This window comes from Nymphalis io, chromosome 12 (genome assembly GCF_905147045.1).
Source record: "Nymphalis io chromosome 12, ilAglIoxx1.1, whole genome shotgun sequence".
NCBI lineage: Eukaryota > Metazoa > Arthropoda > Insecta > Lepidoptera > Nymphalidae > Nymphalis > Nymphalis io.
In genome coordinates, this window is record NC_065899.1 from 2,241,418 (window position 1) to 2,265,095 (window position 23,678).

The 23,678-nt window shown below is 32.9% G+C and overlaps 1 protein-coding gene across 2 annotated transcripts in view; it reads left to right on the forward strand.

Moving 5' to 3' along the window:
• Window positions 1-23,678, forward strand: part of LOC126772173 (monocarboxylate transporter 2-like) — a 153,595-nt gene that overhangs the window by 22,777 nt on the left and 107,140 nt on the right. The window contains exons 2-3 of one of the 2 annotated variants that reach the window (XM_050492388.1): window positions 12,966-13,706; window positions 13,810-14,042. In XM_050492388.1, the coding sequence (XP_050348345.1) occupies window positions 13,054-13,706; window positions 13,810-14,042 (886 nt within the window). In that variant the 5' untranslated portion in view covers window positions 12,966-13,053. Of the gene's footprint in view, window positions 1-12,965; window positions 13,725-13,809; window positions 14,043-23,678 lie in introns of those variants that run through there. The other variant, XM_050492392.1, reaches the window with a different exon arrangement.

Sequence of the window (23,678 nt, forward strand, 5' to 3'; positions counted from 1 at the left end):
ATTTTTGCTTATTACGTCATTCTAGGTGTCTAAAATTTCAGTAAGAGTATGTTAGAAGAAACCTAAGCGCCAGTAGCCTATTTGAGTTTGATAGTTGTAGTACATTTTCTAATTAGATTAATTAGGTTTATCATTCAGAAATTATCAAATATAAGTGATAATACAAAGTTTTTTTTTAATTTCATATGGTAATAAATATTAAACTAACTTTTACAAGAAATCGTTGATTAAAATATTTTGAAACTTTAAAATATAAAACACTTCAAGATATTATACAAATTTTTGAGTGTTATAAAATGCTTAAGAAACACAATGTCTGACGACAACAATGATTTATAATGTTTTCCTTACTGTAATGCTACGATGAGATGGCTAATCTCAAAGCCATATATACTACGTCAATAGCCATTTCATATTATACTGAGACAGAAGATACTAAACACATACATAAACAAACAAAAGTACATTCTCGTCTCCCTTACAAATATTATAATATAATCATTATTCACCCAAGTGATCTCTTTTTACATGTAAGCCAGTCTGCCCAGTGTTAATAAATCTTATCGAACGCTCCCCACCTTTATTTTGTTATTTCTTGTTTTAAATACATTTAAAATTGAATGCTAATTATATACAATTAAATTACAATTACAAATAGTGTCGCATAATTTCTTTTAGTGATTTTTAAAATTTAAAAAACAAAATCTTCTTTATTCAAGTAGTATCATAAAAGCACTTTATAGTCCCCATGTCACAGTGTTGAATTAAATGGAAAGCTAACAAATTCCTTATACAGTTTTTGCATCTATAATCTTTTCATCGAAAACGTTCTCATTTTAAGTCAGATTAAATATTATATAGACTAAAAATAATAAAAAAAAACTTGAAACTCATGTATGAGTCGTTAAAATAAACATATTATATATAATTCGAATTAATAGCTTTAAGTGAAGTCAACGGTGAAAACACTGGTAGGGAAATAATTAAATAAAATACTTACTGTTCATATTTCTAATAAAACATTGTTCTATGATATTGAAAGTTTATACGAAATTTCCTGTTGTGCCTAAAAATATAATAGAGAAACGAGACAAAATCACCATCGACATAATAATATGATTGATTGCTTTAGTTCGATAAAACTGCGTAGTTAGTTGTTAGTAATTTATGGGTATAATAAGAGTCAAGAGGCGATACAAATTGCTATTGCTCAGCCTTGAACCTATCTTATTTTACGTATTTAATAAAAATATATCTATTGAACAAAACACCTGATTTAATTATACTTGCTATCCTGTAACTATCAATTATATGGATTTTAAGCAAAAGAAAACAGTATATAGTATGAAAACTGATACGGTTGTAGCTTTTTCTAACACGCTGTTCTACTGCTTCTATAAGGAGTTAATTCAACGGTCCATGAAAATAATTAAAAATATATATATATTTTTTTATTATTTTCGTCAAATTTATTTACGACGGTAGATACGACATTCATTAAATAATCTACTGCTAAATATGAGTATTTAGTATTCAAACCCAACTTAAAGGGTGAGTGCGCCATTGTACAGGCACAAGAGACATAACTTTTTAGCTCCTGATGGTGGCACGTTGACCGTGTAAGGGATGATTAGTATTTCTTTCGGTGCCAGTCTGAGTGTTAGTGACCACTTATCATCAGGAAACCCGTTAACTAATCTGCCTGCCGATATAAAATATAAATAAAAAAATCATTGATACAAAAATCAAATCATGATACGTGTCAGTAATGCTAAAATGACCGGTATATTGATGTATTGTAATAGAAAATGCATACGAGCAACACTTGAGAAGATATTAAGTGGGTTACTCCGCAGATGTTGGCCGCCCAATAATCCAAGCAATAATGCCAATTTGATTGATGGATCGGTTCCAACGGACGTTGCCTCGTACTACACTAACCTTTACATCAAATATATGATAAGCGCGTTTTAGTTGCATCATCAAATTGATTGATAACTCAATTAATTTATTTACTATTAAGTAATTCGCTGAACAGATCTAAATATTACATAATAGTCGATTTATAGTAACTATTCTTTATAATTTTTTGTGACAATTTATTGAATAAAATTTAAAAGAAAAATAATTGTATTTCGAACTTTATGCTGGAGAATTGTTGTACAGTGAATAAATATTTATTTTAATCGATTTGCTATGAGAAAAAAACTACAGCGCGTTTTCGTACATATAGGACTATTGACCCGAGATGGCCCAGTGGTAAGAACGCGTGAACCTTAACCGATGATCGTGGGTTCAAACCCGGGCAAGCACCACTGAATTTTCATGTGCTTAATTAAATTCAGGAAACCTGCATTTGTCTACTTTCACTGAAATTCGGCCACATGTGTATTCCACCAACCCGCATTTGAGCAGCGTGGTGGAATAAGCTCCAAAACCTTCTCCTCAAAAAGGGAGAGGAGGCCTTAGCCCAGCAGTGAGACATTCACAGGCTGTTACTGTAAGGAGTATTTTATGAATAAAATAAATGGTCATATATATGGACATAAGATAATGCTATGTCATGATTGACTTCTATGTGCATTTTTATAACAATAAACGTCCACTCGCAAGCATTAATAACGTTTATGTCGAAACAGACTATCTATAATATTTTTTTTTTAAATATAGCAACTTTCAATCTCGAGACTATGCTCAATAATCGATTGTCTAAGCGTCAAAAGGAGACCATTAATCCTATTCCGTAAGAACTGTCATCGCACTCGTGAAATATTGTAAACCGACATACGGAGATACGCTATTTTGATGTTTGGTATCCGTTAAATTTCATAACTACAGTCTATTAATGACTATTAATGTCGCATATTCACATCATCATCACCAGCCGAAAGACGTCCACTGCTGGACAAAGGCCTCCCCCAAGGATTTCCACGTTGGCCGATCTTGCGCTGCCCGCATCCAACGGCTTCCCGCGACTCGTTCTAAGTCGTCGGTCCACCTTGTAGGGGGCCTGCCCACGCTGCGTCTTCCGGTTCGTGGTCGCCACTCGAGAAACTTTCTGCCCCAGCGGCCGTCGGTTCTGCGAGCAATGTGCCCCGCCCACTGCCACTTCAATTTAGCAATTCTTCGGGCTATGTCGGTTACTTTGGTTCGCCTGCGGATTTCATCATTTCTGATTCGATCTCGCAGAGAAACTCCGAGCATAGCCCTCTCCATTGCCCTTTGAGTGACCTTGAGCCTTCTTATGAGGCCCATTGTGAGCGACCACGTCTCTGATCCATAAGTCATCACTGGCAACACACACTGGTCGAAGACTTTCGACTTGAGACACTGCGGTATTTGGGATGAGAAGATGTCGTGTAGCTTCCCGAACGCTGCCCAGCCGAGTTGAATTCGACGATTGACCTCTTTCTCGAAGTTGGACCTACCTAGTTGGATGGTCTGACCTAGGTAGACATAGTTGTCTACAACTTCGATTGCAGAATTTCCAACCTTGACTTGAGTGGGTGCAACATGGATGTTCGACATGATTTTCGTCTTGTCCATGTTCATTTTTAGACCCACTTGTTGGGAAACCCTGCTGAGGTCATCGAGCATAGTGCCGAGGTCTTCCAAGGTCTCAGCCATAATTACAATGTCATCGGCAAATCGAAGATGAGTGATGTACTCGCCGTTAATATTAATGCCAAGTCCGTTCCAGTCCAGAAGCTTGAAAACATCTTCCAATGCAGCGGTAAACAGTTTCGGAGATATACGTCTCCCTGTCTTACACCTCTCTGCAGTTGGATAGGTTTTGAGTTCTGATCCTGGAGTCGGATCGACATGGTGGCGTTCTCGTACAAGCACTTTAACACCCTGATATACCGATAATCAATTTGGCACCTTTGAAGAGAATTCAGCACGGCCCAGGTTTCGATCGAATCAAAGGCTTTCTCATAGTCCACAAACGCTAAGCAAAGTGGCTGGTTATACTCCCCAGTCTTCTGTATAACTTGCCGCAGCGTATGTATGTGGTCTATGGTGCTAAAGCCTTTCCGGAATCCGGCTTGTTCGGGTGGCTGGAAGTCGTCAAGCCTTTGCTCGAGACGATTCGTAATGACTCTCGAAAACAACTTGTAAACATGACTCAGCAGTGAGATGGGCCTGTAATTCTTCAGAAGGGTTTTATCACCCTTCTTAAAGAAAAGTACCACCACACCTCTGTGCCATGCTTTTGGCGTTTGACCTTTGGCAATGACGGAGTTAAAAAGCCTCTGAAGAGCCCTGAGGATCGGTGTACCACCCGCCTTCAGAAGCTCGGCTGTAATACCATCATCACCAGGTGCCTTGTTGTTTTTGAGTTGTCCGAGAGCCATTCTAATCTCGAAAAGACTGACGTCCTGAAAATCTTCAGTGTAGTGTCGGGTTAGTCTTGCTCTGGGAGCATATTACTTTTTAAAAATTTGACGATCGTGGTCTGACAATGATTTTCTAGCGTTTTCTTACAGAGTAGTCCATCTGGACTTCTTTTTATCGTTATTCTCTTTATCCTAATTCTCTTTATCGTAGCAAATTTCAACTAGAATCTTAAATGTTACATAATATATCATTGTAATAAATACACCAGTAGAAGTAATAAATTTTGTTATTTGTTAATTTTAATATCTTAAATATAATAACTTATAATATATTTTAAATTTAATTAAAACAAAATATCATATATTGTTAACTCGATGACAATCTTTCAGTTTGCTTTTTTATATATGCGCGTGAAAACTATTTTTTTAACTTTATTACCAAACAATACCAATAAAGTTCTGAAACCGATTACATTTTTATTAAATAAAATAAAATATAGAAATATGTAAATATTAAATATATGTATTAAGTGAAGTGCATAAAAAAGTATTTCTATCTTAGAAATATTATAAAAGCACGGAGATACGTACGGACTACGTACTTTATGAGCATTATTAGAAACAAATAAACTTGGAATTAATGCATTAGAAGTATAGTTATTTATGTAGACCGTTGTGAATTAATATTCTAAAGTGGTCTGGTAGGAGTTGAACTTTACATCCATTTACAAATACATTAGTCTAAAATTAATTTAGAATTACCGTTCAGACCTTCATTCGTATCTTGACAAGATCATTTATTTTAATGTTCCTGTTGATTTTATAAATAAGTGTTGTAGCTGGCAACATTTCGGAATGTCACATCCGTTGAACGGGGGTCGGTGCTATCTTGACGAGCAAGCTTGATAATGGTATCTGGTGAAGCCAACTTGCGGTTTTCCTCCTAAATATAAATCTACATTAAAGTTTGTTATTTTAGGAGAAAAATTGCTTATATTTTTTTGTGATTTTTGCTTTTTTAAATAAAGGCAATTTTTATGTTATAATTCACAATAAAACTTCCAAGAGCCAACGAAATAGAAAGGCTGGATCGATGGAATAGCTCGCTTATTCTCTTACATTCTCGCTTATTCTTTTTTCTGTTTTAATAGTTATGTTTTCAAAATACTGCTATTTACATCTTACTAACCGTGTTTCCGATAAGATTTCCCATCGGCAACATCTAAGAAATATTCCGAGTTTTATTATTAGAATTTCGCGTAAACAAATAATTAAAAAAATGTTTTAAGTTAAACGGTTTCATTTGAAAAGAAAGATAATAACGATGCAAAGCTAAAATTGCTTACTTAAGACAAATGGCTGAAGCATCAACCAATAAAATTATTAGACCAGGGAAGAATAGTAAAACAAGGAAATACATATAAGGCTTCTTTTTCAAACTCGATGATAGGCATTAATGTATTCTAAAGGAAAGGCAATTCTATTAATTGGTTGGGGCGTGGTTGCAACACAGCCATTCGTGAGTACAGTGACACATTATTGACAGACGTAAAAATGCCTTAAAAAAGTAAAATGAAGATTTTTTAAATAGTATTAACTCTGTGTGATAATAATCATATAATTATAATCGACCTTACATTTAAACGTTGCTTAGCGGCTAATTAGTTAAACACTGACATATCTCTTTCTGTCATTGTTGATTTGACATTCGAGAGAAGACACGGCACTTTCTGTTATTTACACGGCAGTTTCTCTTATCACCCGCTAAAACATTTATAAGTAAGGCCTACAGTAACAGTAACAGTAACAGCCTGTTAATGTCCCACTGCTGGGCTAAGGCCTCCTCTCCCTTTTGAGGAGAAGGTTTGGAGTTTATTCCACCACGCTGCTCCAATGCGGGTTGGTAGAATACACATGTGGAAGAATTTCAATGAAATTAGACACATGCAGGTTTCCTCACGATGTTTTCCTTCACCGTTAAGCACGAGATGAATTATAAACACAAATTAAGCACATGAAAATTCAGTGGTGCTTGCCCGGATTTGAACCCACGATCATCGGTTAAGATTCACGCGTTCTTACCACTAGGCCATCTCGGCTTCATCTTCGGCTAGGCAGTAAGGCCTAATGTTATTAATATAAATAAATATTGTTTGTTAACCAAATTTATTTCCATTAGTCAAACCTACGCAGGTCTTTCCGTCTTTAGATATAATGTGACATTGCTAATAAAATAGAACAAAATCTAAAAATACTACAAACAGTGGGCGGAATAATTTTTAATCTAAACAAACTCGGCATAATTTGTATGGTAGATTTTTCTGATGATCTATATCAACTTAATAGATCACATTTCAAATTATTTGAAACTGATTGTCTTAAGAGACAAGACCACTGAATTTGTCTAAGAGATTTGTTCTTATATTCATTATATTCAATATTAGAGACCTAGTTTCCTGTTCTCGACGGAGAATTTGCAAATTTCTCGAACGACGGCACGTCATGGATTCTTTTCGCGAGATGTGAGATCAAGGCACCTTGATTGATATACTATCTACTAAAATCAAATGGTACCCTCTCCGTCTTTGTGGGGCACCACGGGATCACCACCACCAATCGAGGCTAACCAAACATACCTACCTTGAATCAGTCAATTTTTTTCTTTATATAGTTAATATATTTTATATTAATAAGCTCTGTTAACCACTGTGTATTTTATTTTAACTGTACGTAATTCGTGATAAAAATATTTTCTAAGTAGAAGAATGTTATAAGTCATATGTTACTCATTTGCTTTGAAATTACTGTATTACCTTACATCAGTATTACCTTACGAATCTAGATTATGTTACGCAAATACGCACCTAATTAGATCTTTGTAAAATTCAAGCTTGTACTATGGAAATCAGACAACTGATATACTACATATACTACTTTATTTTGTAAATACATACTTATATAGATAATTACACCCAGACTCAGGACAAACAGACATTCATGCATACAAATGTCTGTTCTGGGTGGGAATTAAACCCACAACCTTCGGCGTGAAAGGCAAGTATTTACCAACCACGCCAATCGGCCCGTCAATATTAGCTTTACTTTTATATAATACTAGCTACTCGTCCATACTTCGAACATAAACGTCCACATTTACATACATACGAAGAAAACTTCTTAATTATGTTTTAGTTATAAAATCGAGAGAATAGTTTCCCATTATTGTGCACACACTTGCGCTCATCTAGCGTGAATGTATGTACATATCATTACACATTTTAATAACCGCACAATATAAAAAAGAGTCGCTGAATTTGAATATAACATCGCTGTAATAATAACCTTAGATTCTCGAGTGTATATCTAACTGAAAAATGCCAGGTGGTCCAGACATCGCGACTTTAATAAAATCTATTAATATAATCCATGTTACAGCCTATAGAATATGGCAAGTGTGAGGCGTTTGCACGTTTTTATAAAAACGACTTACGTAGTTTACCTCTTATTATAAATTCATCGTAACATGTTTGTTTTAAATATAAATTTTATAGGCATTCATAAATAGTTACTACAATTGTGGAAAACTTTATAGTATAGAAATTTATTATGGTAATGAACGGTTTTAATAAATGCTATATATTTTTTTTAAATAATACTTACTAGATGTCCCGCGGATTCATCTGCGTTAACCGTGACTTGCTTAGCCCACTGTGAGTGGTAGCACTTGTAGCGTTATGTTATATAGAATACTTTCCGTCCGCGGCTTTGTCCGCGTGTGAAGGGTAAGGGCAAGTATTAGGTACCCACAATTTCAAGATGATCGTGAAAAAGCGTAAAAAATAAACTTTTAACATTTATAATATTAGTTACAATAAACTTTCTTATAAAATATTAAACGTAAATATGTATCGTTCAAATAAGACATATATATATATGTATATAAGTACAGATAGTCCATTCGGTTTTACGGAAGAAAAATATATTCTTTATAACTAATATAAAATGTAAAGGGTTCTCGAGGGATAATAATAATAATATCTGATCCCAAATTAAGCTTGTACAAAGTTTGTGCTTTGGAAACCAGACAACTGATATACTACATATACTACTTTTTTTGTGAATACATACTTATATAGATAATTACACCCAGACTCAAGACAAACAGACATGTTCATGCACACAAATGTCTGTCCTGGGTGGGAATTGAACCCAAAACCTTCAAATACCAAGCAAATGAATTTGCGATCATAACAGCTCGTCTCATTTTATTTATGTTAATTTGAGACAGGCTCAAAGTTTTAGATAAACGAAAGTATTAAATTATACTCAATGTTATTTGATTATAAAGATAAATCACAGTTGGTATGTCAATGCGGGAAATAGCTCGTTTTACTCACATAACGAATAGCATCTCCGCTCCGGACGAATTAGCGGTGGTTTCATTACATTTAATCTTTCTCTTTCATTGACATGATTGATGATTACCATATATGATTAATGGATTACGCAAGATCAAAACACATCCTTGGAAATTCGAGTCAAGAAAATGCCAAAAATTTTAAATATAATAATAGATTATTATAAGTTGGCTGAAGACTTTTTCATTACAATTAGGTAGACAGACTGACAATTATGATGGTTAGTGGTTACCAACCGCTCATGTAAGAAATAGAAACCATTCCTAACATTATAAATGCGACAACCTTGGAAATTATGTCCCTAATGTAGTTACCCTGAATCACTCGCCCTTCAAGCTGGAGCACTAAAATAATAGGTATTGCTGTTCGGCAGTAGAATATGTGATGAAAACCCTACCAAGTGAAGAATTGTGTATGTACCATGAAAATCTTTATACAGTACAGTAAACAGTAACAGTAACAGCCTGTTAATGTCTCACTGCTGGGCTAAGGCCTCCTCTCCCTTTTGAGGAGAAGGTTTGGAGCTTATTCCACCACGCTGCACCAATGCGGGTTGGTAGAATACACATGTGGCATAATTTCAATGAAATTAGACACATGCAGGTTTCCTCACGATGTTTTCCTTCACCGTCAAGCACGAGATGAATTATAAACACGAATTCGAAACGAAAATCTTTATATTTAACTTAAATCATATACTACTTTAAAACACTCAAATAAGACAGTGTTGTTACAAAAACAAACAAAAACTACAACTACAGTAGGCTATCCTGTACGAACACCTTTGTAACTCAATTGTGAAATGTTGAAAATAACATATACAGTTGAAGGCTACTTTGATACGTATATCCTTTAAATATTATAATAATTATAGTGAATATCGCTTATCAGTTTCTGCAGTGCTATTCTGTAAAAAAATCCCTTCTGAATTGTTGACAATCGACTTATGATGATATAATATTTTTATGCGTGTATTCTTGAAATGCAATAATTATTATGGTCAATGTCTCATGTCACTTTCTGACATTTCACGACCGTTTTCTGCGGTGATTTTCGTGTTTGTTCTTATATAATTTACAGATATTGAAATTCATTTTAAATCAAGAATCCCCTCACGGGCGTAAATCTCTTTAATATAGATTTCATCCTGTTGATTGACAGGTATGAAAATCATCACGACGGCCGCCATCATCTCTGACGCTACGTTCATTTTATAACGCGTCATTTCGATTTCACTGTTGCTAATCGTAAAAAACGTTTTACATCACCGTAATGTTCGATATAGCGCTTTGCCTCAGCTGTCTTAATCTTTAAGAGGATTATTGTGTCAGGTATGCATCACGCCGCCGCACTTTAATCATATTTAAAAGCAATTATTCAAGCGTAAGTTGTATAAAGTACTATATTAAGAGTAACTTGCATAATTATGATACTCAGCAAACAAAGTTAATTTTTATAGACCTGACCCGAAATTCAAACAAGAGACCACATTACAACCGAACGAGGCGACATTACTAGGCCAATGAAAATTGCAAATATTTAATATAAAGACGTACATAAGTGTTTGAAACTAAAAATATTAATATACTGAATAGAACGTGATGTTATTAAGCTTCGTAAACTCTTGCATCTGTTTCTTATCAAGAACAGCGAATCCGTTCTTAAATAATGCCCCTTGTGGGATCATAGTGCAGACATAATATTAATAAACATTAAACAATAACAGCTGAATGTTAATATCCAGAACGGTGCAATAAAACTTTGTCAGATAACTATCTCTTGATACAAAAAGAAATATTTGAAATTCAATCTCTGTCGAAGCGATGAGGCAAAGAAAGTCAACGCCAATAATTACTGAGTATGAATGGCCTGCAAAATTGAATGACGTCTGAAAACTTCTAGTCTTATTGTATTTTCTCATTCGTTTACTACTTATTTCTATTCACATCTCGAAATATATACTTGAAATGGTAACCTGTTATTTTCGACAAAGGTAAGGTAAAATATGCAATAGCCTAACCTTTCTTAGAGCTACATTTATTTGGTCGGTAATAAACTACGTGTTCTGATTTGCAACTGAAAGAAAAATTGCAAATGTTTGATTTGAAAAATTACTTAATGCCCCTTCTGTATCTATTTATAACCGTGACAAAGATACATGTAGTTTAATACTTGATAATTTTGTATACTATGAATTCTGACAAAGATTATTTATAAGGAAGACCCTGTATTCTGTAGACTTTTAAAATTTAATTATAAGAATGTAATATGCCTAAAGATTTAGTGGAACCTTGACTTGTACTATGTATATTACTGATTTAGTATCTTTGCGTATTGTAATAGCTACACGGCTTAAAAAAAATACAAAAAATGAACAGAAATGAAATTTTATTTTTTATTTAATTTAACTTAAAATTATGTTGTTTTACATCTTGTTATGACAAATACTATATTATAATTCCTTACTGTAATATTATGTTATAAATATTATTATTACTAATGCTATGTTATGCTATGCACTTATAATTATTGATATGAATGGTTTTTTTTTTACTTTAGTTGTAATGAATGCATCAACGTGTGTATTATAATTGTGCTTGTTAATAATCAAAATAAATAAATAAAAAAGAGAAAAACTGCGATTTTATAAAGAACGCTTTTTCTATCGTAAAACTGAATCTTATTACATATTTTATCTCTACTTAATACCACATATAATTTAATATACGAAAGTGTGTCTGTTGGTTGTACTTCGCAGTTCTGTACGCTTTTGTAGGTAGCAATGGAGTAATCGACCGGCATTTTTTGCATAGAGTTCATGGGTCAGATAGTAAAAAGGCTTTTCATTGTGGAAAAATAAACGAGCAAAGCTACGAGAAAAACTACTGTTAGTAGAAACCTTTTATCATAAATGTTATACAATTTAGAACCATACTTCACCCATAAATAAATACGCAATAAAACATTAAGCTTTTAATGCTATTTAAACATTTCTGCTAAGGGGCTCCATAAATGTCATCAATGTCAATGTCAATGGTAGGCGATTATTAGCAAATTTCCATTTGCTAATAATCGCCTACCTATCTATGCGCCCGTACGCTGTACTCAGTAGATCTATTCTGTAATAACAAACTAGTTACTCACCCCAGAAAACCCTCGTGAAATGTCAGAAAGTAATATGCGACATTGGCCATAATAATTATTACATTTCAAGAATAGACGCATCCGAATTATATATATATATATTTTTTTTTTATTTTTTATTTTAGGACTAGATACTTCTACTCAGGCTTTTCCAGCGTGTTATGTATTAAATCAGCATATATAAGCTGTTTTTATGTAGATATGTAAAAACTTTCTCATTTACAATATTAGTACGTTGGTAGTAATCGATTTTGACCATTTGCTTGTATTCCAAACGCGTTTTCATTGTCCCACTGTATGTTGCATTAATTAATAATTATTACGTGCGTCATAACTTCTAGAAAGAATTTTAGGCATTTATGAACATTCATCAAATATAATACAAAGTGACAGTCGATACGACTGGTGGTAGGGCTTTGTGCAAGCTCGTCTGGGTAGGTACCACCCACTCATCAGATATTCTACCGCAAAACAGCAATACTTGATATTGTTGTATTCCGGTTTGAAGGGTGAGTGAGCCAGTGTAATTACAGGCACAAGGGACATAAAATCTTAGTTCCCAAGGTTGGTGGCGCATTGGCTATAAGCGATGGTTGACAATGCCAATGTCTAAGGGCGTTTGGTGACCACTTACCATCAGGTGGCCCATATGCTCGTCCACCTTCCTATTCTATAAAAAAAATATATATTTAGTGCTTTTAAATTTACTTCTTAATATAAACAAAATATTTGACCCTACACCAGGGTAAAATATTTTGTTTTCATATCTATGAAACGGATTAATATAATGTGAATTACATTTACCTTAAATCGCAATTTACATAAGCACCATTTCGTATCGGATCTAATGAATTATTCAACTAGACTTTGCTTCCATATAAATTTTATATAATATATACTTGTACGGATTAACGGTCAAGGTTCACATAAAAACTAACTTTTCTTAATAGTCTACGGTAATAATAATAATTAAATCAAGTTAAAATATTAGCTGTCACGTAGTTCATTGCAACCTTCGATAAAACTACCTTAATTTTGTATTCATTTTATACTCTGCTTGTTTCAGATAAAGTGTTTATGGATACATAAAATGTGACGTGAACAGTGTTGAGTACATTGGAAGAAAAAAATGCAATCATTAATAGCGAATAACAATGACTCTCCGTCGGTGTGACAGTCTCCCGGCGAAATTGAGGGAGGCGCCGATCGCTAACCCCGAACTAACCCAACCTTCGAAGAATAAAATACCCGATTCCAACACTGACCCGAATTTAAAAGAAAATATCGCCCGAGAAGAAGTTATCGCTACTTGGAAATCCCTTCACACCGACGTCAAGAATATAAAAAATGGTTTTCCCGCGAAGAATGACCTATCGGACCATGGCACGGTTAATAAAAGACCCATTATCCACAAATTCAGTCCAGTACCTAAGCGCAACAATAGAGAACGGCATAAAAAAATCACTTATAATACTAGACATATCACAGTCGGCGCACAGGATGCTGATCGCACCTCGTCATGTCCTCTGGACGTGGGTCAGAGATATCCGACAGATAGGAAGACTAATTCGGTGCGACGAAAGACTTTACTGGATCGTCTTCTCTCCTGGAAAACTCCAGACTGCGATTGCAATGTCAAATATTCGTCGAAGTTTCCTCCTGTACCCAAATCACATCCGAGTGATACGTTTTGCACTTGTGGTGTTATTCAACCAATTGTCACAAACGATTTGAATAAATATGCAGAGCGTGGACGCTCCAAAAGTGTAGGATATGAGGCTGCACGTGAAGTGACTCAATTCCGCCGGTTAGTGCCTTGTTGAATGTAGGTTAAATGAAGCATCAATTGTACTTCATTGAATAATATAGCTGGATAAAGTATATTTTTTATTAAACGTGTTATACAATAGGTGCGCAAGCGCAGGTGCAACGGTGGGTGCTGAGACAGCAGCAGCACTACGCGCCCGCGCTGCTCTTACCTTAGCAAGACGTTACTACCCGGAGGGAGGTTGGGGATGGACCATTACCATCGTTGGCACAATTGTTCAAATTTTATCGCACGGTTTACAACTTGGCGGCGGCACTGGTGCGATAGCGTGTACAGCGGCTGTTAAATATCGCGTCGCTCCGCTTTATACGTACGGTGAGTGTTTAAATAATTTGTTACATAACTTTACTTCTTGTCTTGCATACTAATTTAGATAAGAAGAAATTTAGTAAATATTTACTTAAAAAAACTTTAATTCAATATGGAAACATTATAAATATATATAAGTAATTGCTTATTAATTATCTTGACAAAAATTACACACAATCAAAAAACATGTTGCCCTAATATTTTTAGGGTCGTTACATTTTGGTTGATTTCTTCAATAATATTTTGGAGATACTATTCTTAATTACGTAAACAATAAAAATATACAATAATCCAGTGAAACATGTATTTAAATTGAATGTTTGGTGTAACCTTTGAGGCATCCAAAAATTATTCAATAAAAATCTAGTTGTCAAAAAATTTAAAAATTTAGCTCTAATTTTGATTAAAATTATTGTTTGTCTAAAGACTGGACTACAAATAACATGCCGCTATCAATTAAATCAAAATACGTTGCTACAAAAAAAGCAAACAGTACATGAACGAATCCCGATATAAAATTAAACAGGCTCTGGGAAGGATTTTAAGTCTTATTCCTTTCCCATAAGGCACATTATTCAATATTTCGTAATTACAGAATGAAATAGAGCAGGCTCGGATAGTATTTATACTAATTGAGCAAAATGAGTCGGAAACTAAGAGATGTCCCTCTGCAGTTCCACGTACTCATTTAATCTGCACTTAAATTTGAATTATTCCATTTGCTTGATTGCATGTGAATATTCTGAAAGAGGAAGGAGAAAATACGTTTACCAATTTGTATTATGCGTTATACGTATTGAGCTGACTGTTCGATTTCGTTGCCTCTAAAAGTTTTAAGCAAATTAAAAAAAAAACATTGTATTTAAAAAAAATGCAATTTTAAATTAAAATTCAATTTAGTTTAAATAATTTAGGATTGGTTTTGTATAAGCCTGCTCATCAATTTTATAAAAAAATTAATACAGCAAAGTGGTATTCATAGTGGTGCATCGTGCAAGGAGCTGTTATTGCAAATATTTGTTTTGGCTGCTTTTTACTCTTCTACTATTGTTTAGTCGTCACTTTTAATTCGAGTTTTAATCAGTATTTATATATTTAACGTAAAAATATTAAAATCCAAACATTTATATATAAGTCAAATGTTGAAATTGATCTTAAAAACAATTCAAGCCAAGCTTTTGAGCAAAAACTATAAACACACTTTTAGGGCTGATGACAATACAGTCAAATGGGATTCGCTTTAATAAGTACAATATTCTTTTTGTCTAATATTTTAGTTTATAAATATGCACTCGCTATTGCAGTTAATATCGAATCAACACCTATTTCCGTTTGAGAATTAAACCTGCTCATTTTGACTACTAAATGAGCTGTAAATATTCGACTTCTGCGACGTGTTTCTAAGCTTCCGTTTCATAATGAATCATCTCAAATATTCCTCGATAAATGGCGACATTAAATAACAATGCATATATTTGTCGATGAAACGAAATTATAATACGATATTGTGACGTCATTGGCCTCAATGTGTTTAACAAACGTGGACCAAATAGTATTGTAAGTAAACCTCTACGCTGAAGTAGAATATTGCACGGATTTCCTATAAATGAAAATGTAAAAGCCGTTTCGATAGCTGCATACAAATCCCAGAATCAGCGTATGAACTTAGTTTAAAAGAAAAATATGAACGTTTGAACGAATGGAAAGGAATAAGCTGTACATAAAACAAATCAAATTTAGTTTTCAAGTATTAAGTAAAGTAATTCCCGTGAATATCCCACTGCTGGGTTAAGGCCTCCTCTGCTTTTTTAAGAGGTTAAATCTAGTCTCGTTGTTAGAAAACTGGGCGAACACAGATCCAAGTAGTACCTTGCGTTAATATTTGTTTAACAATGCTGAACTAAAAAACTCCTGTTTTTTATAACTAGTAATTCATGTTTTAATAAAAAATCAGATTCCATTACGAGGTATTTGGAAGAGTAACTGACGCTTTTGCTTAATGTTTACTATCATAACATATTTAAGATTATTTTACTCTCAGCTTGGAAGTAGTTGAATTTATCGTTGCCTACAATACATTACATAATAAACTAAAAATTATAATCATACAAAAGAAGTATATTCGCCGTTGTAATGTATTTTTTTTAATTTACTGAATTGTCTGTTTTACTTGAACTGTCTGAGTTACTTGAATTGTAATATTATATATTAAAACGCATGGTTTACTACCTTTTGCTGCTGCAAATGTCAGATTCGTCAACATGCCGTCGACATGCCGTTAATATGTGATAGACGTATTTTGCGTCTTGGCATATTATAAAGTTAAAAAAGAATAATTTTATATTTAGCTTTAAAAATTAATCATTAACGACCGTACTTATAAATTTTGCTTAGCGACTGGCTAGTTAAATAATGCTGTCTTCTTCTTTCGAATGTCAAATCGATAATGACAGAAAGAGCGAAATCAGTATTTAAATAAACAGCCACTAAGCGACGTTTAATATAAGTCTTTGAGTGTGATTATCTTTATATTTTTCTGATTGAATCCTGAAATCGAAATATCTATACTTATATTATCTTATACTTCTATTGTTCTATTTTATTTTCATAAAAGCTTAACAGTTACATTTTACAAAGGTACTTACTATAAAAAATAAGCTAAGCAGACATTTATAATGTATTTACAAATATTTAAGAGGCATTTTATATATTCTAAATAATAAATACGAGCTAAATTAAAAAAAAAAGTAAAACAGTACTACTACTTTTAAGGTTTCTGTAACAAATTTATACTGGAATAAATACTGGAAGTTTTGCGTGTTATCTTGCCTCATTTACTTATTGTGCAAACAATATAAATGCGAAGGTACAATCGGACGAAAATCGCATTTTATCGAAGTCATAAAATATCAGGAATGGGGAACCGTTGACAAACAATTTCACATACCTCATGGTGGTGCATTGTAAATTATTTTGAACTAGTTTTGGCCTTTGTTTCTATAGTATTTATCTATATAGCAAAGATGAATTTATCTTTGTTCTATTTCGCAGATGTAAATTAAATCGTGTGTTTGGGTTCTATGAATATAAAATTAATTACACTAATCAGTCTAATTTCTTAGTGACTTAAATAAAAATAATGTTTTTCTGATCGAGTCATTCATGGCGGTCAATATGTATCACAGACTAGCTGTTACAGATCATCTGCTGGATATATTATAGTTTACAATTAAAAACCTAAATAAAGCCTCTATTACATGAGTGAGAACTCAATATGCCTTCTCAGACAGAAATATGACACAATGGCAAAAATTAGGGGTACGGGAGTAACATTGCCAACTTTCTAATACTGCATTGTTACTGAGAAGTTACGTAAAGAAAAACTCAATAATTTTTTTATAGGCTTAACATGCCAATTGAATCAGAATAATGACTAAGAATACGATATGTGCAACCTTATAAATAGCTTCAATTCAAATAGTCATTATACATTTTACTAAAAGCACCAACTTCCTCAAATTGTTATATTCTAAAGTTGTATTTTCCATTCTTAGCACTATCTCATTGACAAAAATATAGCATCTTTTGGAGAGTCAATATTATGCCTTAGTGAATATAAAACGTGGATCTTTATTGCGGTTCAAATCCAGTCATATCAAATTCCCGAGTCCCGAGGATACCTGCATATGTTGGATGATATAATATCATATATTTTGATCACCAACCCACAACAGAGCTCGCACTGGAATAAGCCTCCATCTCCTTGATATTTTGTGTTCAATGATTGTATTAACTAAATATTTTCTGTTCATCCTACCAAGAATCAGAAAGCTAAGTTATAACAATAACTGTTATACAAAAACTTACAAAAAGTCGTTAACTTCGAGTGTAAATTATTCTAATCCTGTGTTACTGGTTCTTCCCCTAAAAGGATTGCTGAGGTCAGATGGTAATCGTGCCGCAAAAAAACTTGTATTTATAACCTGTCAGAACTGAATTTGAATTATAAGCAGACCCTGGCATATAATGCCGGTAAAATGCTAGAAAGAAAATTTCCTCTTCGGGGACCGAGTTGTAAAACATTTCGCAACTTGCAAATAATATAAAAATAAACACAGTAGAAAAGTTAACGATTTAAGAAGTTATAATTTGCGTAACACTGTTCATATAAGTTAAACTCTTTTACATCAATAACTTTATATATAAAAACGACAATATCTAATTCGACCTTGAAATCTTACTTTATTACGTCTAAAATAACTTGCGGCATATATAAATTTGAATAAATAAATCTTGTGAAATAACGTTACAAAAGTGCTTATATAATTAATTTTGATTTAATTTAATTTGTTTCAATTCCTTCCAATATTGTGAGAAATTGTTTGTCGCATTTAAATAATAATAAAAATAAAGGCTATTATATGATCTGACTCACTAATAACTATTTATTAATATATAACCAAGACCATAAGACAGTCATGAATAACGGACAAGTCCTTCATTTTGTAAAATGAAGGCGCACTAAAAAATTACTAAATTAAAAATGAGCTTCCATCCTTTTGTCTTCAAATTTATCCAATCGACCCATTGAAGTATCATTACTTTTAGTTCAGATACATCCGGTCATATAAGTTTTTTGTATTAGTAACTATCTATAAAAATTCACAATTATTTTTTTTTAACAATTGTCGGGCCAAATTGAGTGCTTAGTAGGTGTCATATTAATTATAGATTTCATAGTTGTATCGTTTGTAAGATGACAGAAATGACTTGAAATAAAATGTTATTGCTTTGAACACTACAAATGTCTGATGAAATCATGAAATAAAAAAAATATAATGATCTCTCGTTTGTAGATTTAATTTATTCAATATAGAAGCATTGCACTTACTTAAATAAAAATACCACAAGTTCGGAAAAGAAAACACTAAGGCCTGAATAAAACTGGCGAAAGAAACTGTATATTTTTTTTATCATTATTTATAATCGTCAATGTTCGACAGAAACAGCCAAGAGACAATCCTTTCATTCCCAAGGTTTGCATTGATAGAATATTCTGAATCACTAGTGCAGGTATGCGCCATCAGGAATATATAATCATAAGGACTAGATTAACTAATATACATATATTATAGCAATTTATTCACTTGACATATTGCTTACAACGTAATATATTAATATATTTAGCGCACCAACAGATCAGGAACATAAATTTTAGATATATGAAAACATGCTTAATATTAAATAGTAAATCCACTTACTGGTTACTACACTTTTCTATAATATTTTGAAAGGGAATAAACAACAAGAGACAAATCTGATGGTAAGATGTGATTAACAGCAATACCATATTACGACACAATAACCATGATTAAAATTTATACTGAAGTTATAACAATGTAATAACAAAGGTTGTCTGTTAGAGATCGCTATAAGCGATAAGACCGCCTTTGCGCACCATTTTATTTTTTATTTTTTATACTTTTTTTTTTATTGTTTCCTAATTCTCTCATTTTATGTATATGTTGTGCAAAAAGTGTTAAATAAATAAATAATAACAATATTTAGTATTAGTATATTATAAAAATTTCTGTAATAATTATATATGTAATATTAATATAATTATGTAATATTCTAAGCCAACTGTAACCGTAACCGTACCGTAACAGCCTGTGAATGTCCCACTGCTGGGCTAAAGGCCTCCTCTCCTCTTTTTGAGGAGAAGGTTTGGAGCTTATTCCACCACGCTGCTCCAATGCGGGTTGGTAGAATTCACATGTGGCAGAATTTCAGTGAAATTAGACACATGCAGGTTTCCTCACGATGTTTTCCTTCACCGTAAAGCACGAGATGAATTATAATCACAAATTAAGCACATGAAAATTCAGTGGTGCTTGCCCGGGTTTGAACCCACGATCATCGGTTAAGATTCACGCGTTCTTACCACAGGGCCATCTCGGCTGTAAAAAACAATATTTAGTAAGAGAGTAAAACTATTATAAAAACTTGTAAAATTAGTAAATTAATTGAAAGTTAAATAATGGAATATAAACTTATTTCAAATTGATATTTATTATTATATATTAGCTATTGGATAAACATTTAACATAGATTTTTTATTTTATAGTCTGAATAATTATTTTTAAATAAATAAAATCAACTAATAGTATTTTTTAATCTGTATCGGTCAGCAAAAAATATTAACTTCGCTTTCGATTTAATTTAGCATCTCATCGCTTTGACATTATCACGAAAACGTTCAGTTTTTGGTGTTATCCACATCGCCCGTTAGAGCAACTCCTCAAAAAACTTTGTGACATTTTTTATCTGTGAAAACATATTGAAAATCATATTGAAGAAATAAATCAGAGACGCTCAATATGATACTGTTCGGTCAAATATTAAATACGTGACATGATTCGTTTTATATAAATTCTTACTAATATTTACAATGATACTACGATACGAATTAAATGCTCTTTAATTATTATAAAAATAGTAAGTATATATTTTGTGTTACTCAAACGAGTATGAAAACACGGAATATATTTTAAACTCATACCCAAACAACCAGATGACATATATTAATAAACGTCGAGACTGTTGTTATGTTCCAGCAAACAGAACATAAGTAAGCATAATAATTCTAATTTCGCAAACACAACATGGCCTCCTACTTATCAGCACTTTTTGATTTACGGATTTATGCGGTACTCCTGGGAAAAGCGATTTGCCTGTCGCTAACGACATATAATTTATAAGGGTTATTTACACTTTGAAAATTGGAAGAAATGTGTGTTGTAATAAATAATACGAATTACCACTCAGCTTGATGATGCCGGATGTAACACATTTATTTGATACTCCTTGTAATATACGCCAGTATATTACTATTCGGTACCGATAGATGGCGTTGACTGGATCTGTCACATTACTGAATCGCGCTGTCTAGATATTCGCTACTGGGTATATATAGTGTGGAAGTTATTATCAAAAATAAATCAAATAGATTATAATTATTTAAACAAAGACAAGCTCTTCCAAAGTTTCATTTATCATTTGATCCACGGATAGTACTTCGGCGTAAGCAATTCATCAATTTCAATAGGAAATACCTTTATAAAATTATGCATAAAGCAAATAGAAGTAAAAACAATAATTTGACAATATTTAATAGATTTTTTTATATAAAAGAAAAGTCAGGCTGTGCTATTTCTAGGAACTTACACCGTATATCGCTACTGAAATGTTGTAAGACGACTTATCGTGACACGCTATTTTGATGCTCATATACTTTGGGTGTTATAATTGTAATGTCGCATATCACTTTCTGATATTTCACGACATAAAGTGAAAAGGTACGCTTATTTATTATTTTTTTTGAGGGTTAATATGTTATTATGTAACTTTTTCAAAATATAACGCAATAACTTAATAACAAAAAGATTTTTAAAACTTTCCCTATTATATTTATTATAACGAGGACATAGATTTTTAAAATTAGCATTATCTCATAATCTTATATATCTCATAAATTACTGGTGGTAGGGCTTTGTGCAAGCTCGTCTGGGTAGGTACCACCCACTCATCAGATATTCTACCGCAAAACAGCAATACTTGATATTGTTGTGTTCCGGTTTGAAGGGTGAGTGAGCCAGTGTAATTACAGGCACAAGGGACATAAAATCTTAGTTCCCAAGGTTGGTGGCGCATTGGCTATAAGCGATGGTTGACATTTCTTACAATGCCAATGTCTAAGGGCGTTTGGTGACCACTTACCATCAGGTGGCCCATATGCTCGTCCACCTTCCTACTCTATAAAAAAAAAACTGATTTTTTGCCGTTACAATAATAGTAATTACATTATATATTAAACTTACAACACCATTTATAATGACAAAGTTAACACAAGTTCGAAATGTAGATTCTACCGAGAAGAACCGGCCAGAAACTCGGTACTAAGGTAATTAAATAAAAGTTGTATTAATATTTATCATTTATGGAAATCAATTAATATTAAGGTTCCGTTGTTAACATATATAGAAAATATATATAGAAGAATAATTTATTTTTAAACTCTTAATATAGAACATCAGAGATAAATTGCTTATATAGTGACTCGGTGTCACGGTATCTTAAACACGATCCTATTGACACATTCTCGGCATCTTCTACGATATCTCGTGGCGCCTTCCATGTATTTTTAGACTCTATTATTATGCCGTGTAAATATTATATTACATGGCATGTATTTTGTGCAAATCAGCTCACATTGTGTACTTGTATTTCTAAATAGATCTTGAGTTGTAACCGAACTGCTGTTTACCAAGAAATCCTATTTCAATATAAAATACAACGTGACATGAAGGTCTTTATATACAGTTCATTTATATAGGTAATTACATTTCTTGATTTCAAGTTGGTACTACAATCTACACATTATGAAAACATAAATGAATTAAAAAATATATACTTATAAAACAGCAATAGAGACAAAACAGGTTGGTAATAATTAGACCGTCACTTTCCCACTTCTGGGACGAGGTATCTTCTCATCTTAAAGTAAAAAATTGGAGTTTATTTCGCCACGATGTTATAAACCGGGTTAGTGGATAAACACGTGTCAAATTTTAATGCGGGTTGGTGAATAAACATAATTAAACACGTACAGATTAGATTTATAACTCATATCATGCTCAGCGGGAGCATGAGATGAGTTATAAATACAAATTAAGATAATGAAAACTCAGGGGTGTTTACGACAATTTTTACACAAGGTCAATATAAATATTTTTTTGTCTATTTTATTCATCTACTTTTGTTAGCCAAATTTTTATTTATCATGCGTTTATGAATGTATTTTGACATGCTGTAACTCTTTTATCGGGAAGCGGGAAGGATCATGTTTATAAGCGATAATTTAAGCTACATTACTTAACGAAGCGAACGGATTATGGCAAATAAATACGATCATGTCTAAATGTGCACATTATTGATAAATAAAACAAAATCCATGAAAAGCACACATTGGTGCTGGTCTTGTTAACATAGTTTTACCTGATTTTCTGAAAGCAAGATTTCCCTATGGGGATGTTCCGATTTTCTGAGACCCATCTCAGTAGAGTATATTTAAATTATACAAATCAGTCAAACCACATTCCGAAAATTCGATGAACATAATATTACTTTACTACATATGTATTTACTTGGAAGTAGGGCTTCGTACAAGCCCACCTGGGTAAATACCACCTACTGACCACGTATTCTACTGGCAAACAGCAATCCTTAATATGTTCCGATTTGAAGAGTGGGTAAGCCAAGGCAACTACACACAAGGGATATAACATCTTAGCCAAAGTTGGTGGATTGTGTCTGTAGTCAGACTGGCTCACTTGTCCTTCACACTGCTTGGCCTATGATGACCCCGACGGTCTTGCAAAAACCCTACCACAAAGTAAAGTAAGAACCTTAAGTCATCTCTGCCAATCTACCTACATCTATTTGAAATTAAAAAAATTAAGCGCAAAACGGAATTCTTTCTTCAAAGCCGATTAAAAAACTATATTTAGAGAAGATGAGATGTCCTGAGGGAGTCGAATTGGAAGTAGAACGTGTGGGTTTTAAGTGAACTCAGACCAATTC